Raw genomic sequence first — 5407 nt, forward strand, 5'->3', positions numbered from 1 at the left:
ATAAGTTAGAAATGTAGTATAGGACGGGAGCGAAATGATTCGCCAGAAAAGAAATAAATAAAAGAAATATAAGGTTGAAATAGATTACATTAAATTGGAGAAATGATTCCCCGAAAAAGAAAAATAGAAAGAACTATGTAAGTGTGCTAAAATGACGAAAATGCTGATATTTCCTCGAAATGCGCATCCGCGAAATTAGGAAACACGAAATATGGCAATTTTTACGTGTTTGCCAAAACAATAACCCGTAGGAATAGGAAATTATTCGTTAAAGGATTTAGTAAAGATCCAACGCGGAAATTTACAGAAACAAAGCTGAGGAAGAGGCGCAGCAGGAGCTGCGTCCCTTTGAAGAGGCGCAGCAGGTGCTGCGCCTGTTTCCAAGTGTATCCGTTCTGGCGGATTTTTGGAAACAGATTTTAGTACAAATAGAGACGTCGATGGAGGTTTTATTCACACAATTCTTCCGTCTCTTCTTCGTCTTATTACATAAAATTCTCAATATAATCACTCACCAACGAGTTTTCCAACATGGAGAAGCACTATATGGGTGCTTATAATCTTGGATCTTTGTTGAGTTTGAAGCTTATCAAGGTTGTCAAACCATTCCTAGATGCTTGTCTTGATTATTGGGACCCGAATTATCATGTTTTTGCGTTCCCCGGAGGTGACATTTGTCCACTTCCTGAAGAAATAGCTGCGATTGGTGGGTGGGACCCAGAACACTTGCCTGCTATTCCTTCTACTTCACAAGGGTATAAGAACAATGATAGCGGGGTTTGTCGCACTCCCTCGATCAAACAAATAACTCAACTAATGTAGTAGGGTAGTCGAGGTCGAATCCACAGGGAGCATGGGTGATTACTAATTGTCTAAATTCTCGTGCTTAGCTAAGTCGGCAATATAAGATGAGATTGTTAAACTAAACAACTAACATAAATGAAATAAAATGCAAATTAACTAAAGATGATAAATGAGTAAGAGAGGAATAAAGGTGTAAATCAAATGAATAAAAGGCCTAGAACTCGGTTCTCCCACAACAATTCGTAATTCCACATACTAATTCCCTAGGCTAATCACTCGGGTAGACAAGCAAGGTGGAGATGACTCTAATTCGCCTAAGACCCCCCTCTCGGGTTCGAAGTAGGACACTAGCACTACCCACCAACCCCCCTCTCGGGTTCGAAGGTAGGAATCCCTAACTCAACACTCAACTACCCCAAAATCATGCACAATTCCGAGGAGGTCAAGAACTTGGTCAAGGTCATTAAGCCCCCATCGTATTCCGGGTCATCCCACTCCCTCTCTCGAGGGTCGATTTCAAACGCTAGTCTAGAGGCACCCTCCCTTAGTTCTCCCTTTAGGTCTCAACTAAGGTTAGCGATAAGACCAAATTCCGGGTACTCGATTCCCAACCTAACCAACTCTCGTTGGTGGACAAGGGTCACAAATCAACATTACCCAAAATCGATCCTTAAACCATGTAATTCCTCTAAACTACCCTCACCAATTTCCCCAAATAATTAGCCTTCATGAGATTCAATTAGTGAAATTACTCATGTCGGGTCAAACTGAGTCCTAGTAGAAGACTACTCACTAATCATGTTTTTAAAGGCAATAGAGACAATAAAGATGGAATCTTTATGCATAATCATAATGGAAGAATAAATTCTACTACTAATCATGCAAATATCCAACACAAATTATGAAGAAAGACAAATTAAATTCAAGAGACAATGAAGATTAAACTAAAGACACAAACTTTAACTCAATAAACTCAAAGACTCAATCTTTAACATGAGAAATTCAAAGATTCAATCTTGTAAACAACAATGGTGAATAGAGAAAAGATGAACAAGAGAGAGAATAACAACAATCTAACATAAACAATTAAGATTAAACATGAAAGAAATACAAATGTAAACAAATGAAATTAAGAAGAGAAATTATACCAACTCAATAGCAAAGAAAGGAACTTGGATTGAAATATGGAAGGATTCTTCAATTTCCCAAATACAACCCAAAATTACTAATTGTAAACTAATGAAAAGAGAAGAACTTGAATGAACAAAAGAAGAATTAAACTAATAATTAAAGAAAGATAACAACTTTTTATTGAATAAAAATAAGAGAGGAAATATGAGGGTTTTACAATATTGAGAGAGAATAAGATGAGCTAGTCTAATTTCTAAGGTAGTAATGTGAGGTGTGTTGAGTAAGTTGTGTGGTGTGTCTTTATACTAGGAGTACTAATCTAATTATAATAATAATAATAATAATAATAATAATAATAATAACTAACAGAAATACACGTTAAGTGGATCTCTCATGTTTATTTGAAAACTACTCACTGGTCCAACTACAATCCACCCTCTGATTGCAGTTGGTCTTGGAAAAAAATCGCCCACTTAATGAAGTTCTTTCAACCTGCCTATACTGATGATTGCTGGTTAGGAAAGGCCACTGAGTACACTGTCAGGGAAGGCTATGATTGGCTGAGGAGTTCTTCCCCTTCAGTGAGCTGGTGGAGACTATGTTGGAATTCCATGAATATTCCAAAATCTTCTTTTATTTACTGGGTATTTATGCTTAAAAGGTTACTTACTAAAGACCGTTTGGTACGTATGGGTGGTGGTACTGATGTAACCTGTGACTTGTGTCAGACTGCGAATGAGAGTCATGAGCATCTCTTTTTTGACTGCTATTTCAGTAACAGATGCTCTATTCTTCTACAACAAAAGCTGGGATTTCAGATTAATCCTAGTGCTCTTATTGACTGGAACAGAAGAGGAAGAAGGAAAAGTATCCTGATGAGAAGGGTCACTACTGCTTGCTATGTTCAGTTGGTTTACATGATTTGGCAGGAAAGAAATCGAGCTAGAATTCATTCTCAAGTTACTCATCCAGTGGCTGTTGTCAGACAGGTAATCAAGGCTGTGCATACCCGTTTTCAGATGAGGAACAAGTCTAAACTAACTAAGGAGGAGGAAGCATGGATTATGCAGATGACTAGATAGTCGTTGTATGTTTTTTGCTTGTAATTATATAGAAAAGTGGTAGTATCTTAGATGAGGCATTCTTTGTATTCTTGAACTCTATACTCTTGGATTTATAATATACTTAACCTTTCCCAAAAAAAAAAAACAATTGAAAAGGGGAAAAGTCATTAAATGAAACAAAGGGAGCAGAATTGAAAATCACGCAACATGAGACGTCCCAGCCGGGTGGCCGGCCGTCGGTGATGGCACCGGCTGGGAAGTTCCTGGAAAACAATTCAATTTTGCATGTATTCCCAGCCGGGATGAGGGGCGGCAGACGGCTGACCGTCTGGGAGAGCAGATTTGTGTTGTGAGCCGGTTGGGCGGCTGACGGGTGCCCGGCTGGGGGTGCACTTATTGCAGATTGGTGTGAAAGAGGGATGACGGAGTGATGCCGAGGTGGTCATTAATGGTGGATGTGCGATGGTCTGTTGATATGGCGATGTTGGTGACGGGTTCAGGTGGAGATGCAGGGGACAACAATGGCGATATTCGAAAATGGCTGGTGAAGGAAGTTAAGGACGACAATGGAGTCGGGTTTCTGGGTTGTTGATGCGGAATGAATGGTGGCTGATGGTGGGAGATGATGTGCGACGGTGTTAGTAATGATTGGTGAATAAGTGACGAAGGTGGAGGCGGGTGTTGCTGCTGACAGAAATGGTGACCGCTGCTGGTGTTGGCTTGTCGTGTAAATGAATTGTTGAAGGTGGTTAAAAAAATGGTGATGTTGGTTTGGGAATGAAATGGTGATGGTAATTGCCATTGTTGTTGATGATGACGAAACAAAAGTAGAAGGGGAGTTGTGTTTAACTATTGTAAAGTCGAATGGTGAACTTTCTTTGATAATATTAGCATGCCAATCCGTCTTGCTTTCCGTCTCATTGTTCCTCTAACTCGAATCTCCTCTTTATTATTCCGCCTCACCTATAAATTATATTTAATAAAATAAAAGTAATATTAATATTATTAAATTCCGATTAATTATTAAACATGAATAAGTGAGCTTTTTAACCGTATAAGCACACAAAATCGAGTATAAATAAGATATAAATGCGGGGTAAAAAGTGACTAGAATACTATTTATCAAACCTCCCCACACTTAAACCTTACTCGTCCTCGAGTAAGCTCATTTAAACTAGACCGAGACCCTTAATATAAAAGAATAGCTAAACTAATAATAACCGATGAGAGGCAATTAACGGGCCTTCTCCGTCCCTTCAACTCACACCAAAACACAATGAGGTATGCATTCCGATGCAAGGCAAGTGGGGGCTTGCAGGAAAATTTCGACACATCCAACATTAAGCACACAAATAAGCAATGGATGCATCTACAAAAAGTCAAACCGCTTTCCTCATCTAAGCGGCCGTTTTTCTTTCAAAAATCAAATAAAGAAAGTCATTAGTGGAGGATGTCGTCTCCGGGTCTTACCAAGGTGTCGACTCCCTAATTCTAGCTGAAGTAACCAAAATAGACAACACGGGGTGACTAAGAAACAAATTCTAGGCGGGAAAGAGGAAGTACTTTGCTATACTCCCAAGAATGACACAACACACACAAGATTCGACTCCATATCAAACCTTTGACCAAAAGGAGACCAAAGACCGACTCTCACGGGTTTCACTAGTCACTCAAATGAAAGAACGGGGTGATTTTTGTGACAAAAGTAGCCAAAATCACTCTCCTAACTCGACTTGCGAAGCATGCCCGCAATCTAATATGGTACTATATCCAATATCCGCAAGAGAAATGTCAAATGATGCACATACAAGAGAGACAACCGGGTTGTAATGGGGATTGGGTTCGGTGAAAAGGGGTCGGTGTAAGCACCGTTTTTAGGAAATGTGGGGCTAAAGATCGAGTAGTCGTCACATCTAACCCATTCACTAAACCGTACCAATGCAAAAGAATTCTTCCACAAAATATGGCAAGATTGTCATCTCCAAAAATTATTCAATTCTTTACAAAGCAAGACTCGATTTTCAAATTACCAACCCTTTATTTGGCACAAAATATACATTCTTTTCTTTTTGTTTTTCATTTCATTTTTCTCTTTTTTTTTCTATTTCTTTCTCTTCATTTTTTTTTCTATTTTTTTTTCTTTCTTTCATTTTGTGCACCTCTTATTAGACAAAAGTAGCCAAAGGTACATTTCACTCATGTGGCATTAAGATCATACATCTCAAGGTGAGTCAAAATTTCAACCCAAATATACTCCACAAAAGAACCACAATGACGAACTACTCAACCAAGGTGAGTTGTTTATGGAATGTAGTTATTTTGTTGGTAATAGAAATGATAAGGCTTAGGCTCAAAATGGGTTAACAAAAGGAAACAATTGACTCAAGGGTATAACAAAAGCTTATTTG

At 38.7% G+C, this 5407-nt stretch overlaps 1 protein-coding gene across 1 annotated transcript; it reads left to right on the plus strand.

Annotated features, from left to right (window-relative positions):
• The first annotated feature begins 2411 nt into the window (after positions 1 to 2411).
• On the plus strand, positions 2412 to 3017 carry LOC141637302 (uncharacterized). The gene has a single exon (XM_074446861.1). It carries the CDS (start codon positions 2412 to 2414, stop codon positions 3015 to 3017), a length of 606 nt encoding a protein of 201 aa, XP_074302962.1.
• Positions 3018 to 5407: the final 2390 nt, after the last annotated feature.

This window comes from Silene latifolia, unplaced genomic scaffold (genome assembly GCF_048544455.1).
Source record: "Silene latifolia isolate original U9 population unplaced genomic scaffold, ASM4854445v1 chrun_scaffold_16, whole genome shotgun sequence".
NCBI classification, from domain to species: Eukaryota; Viridiplantae; Streptophyta; class Magnoliopsida; order Caryophyllales; family Caryophyllaceae; genus Silene; species Silene latifolia.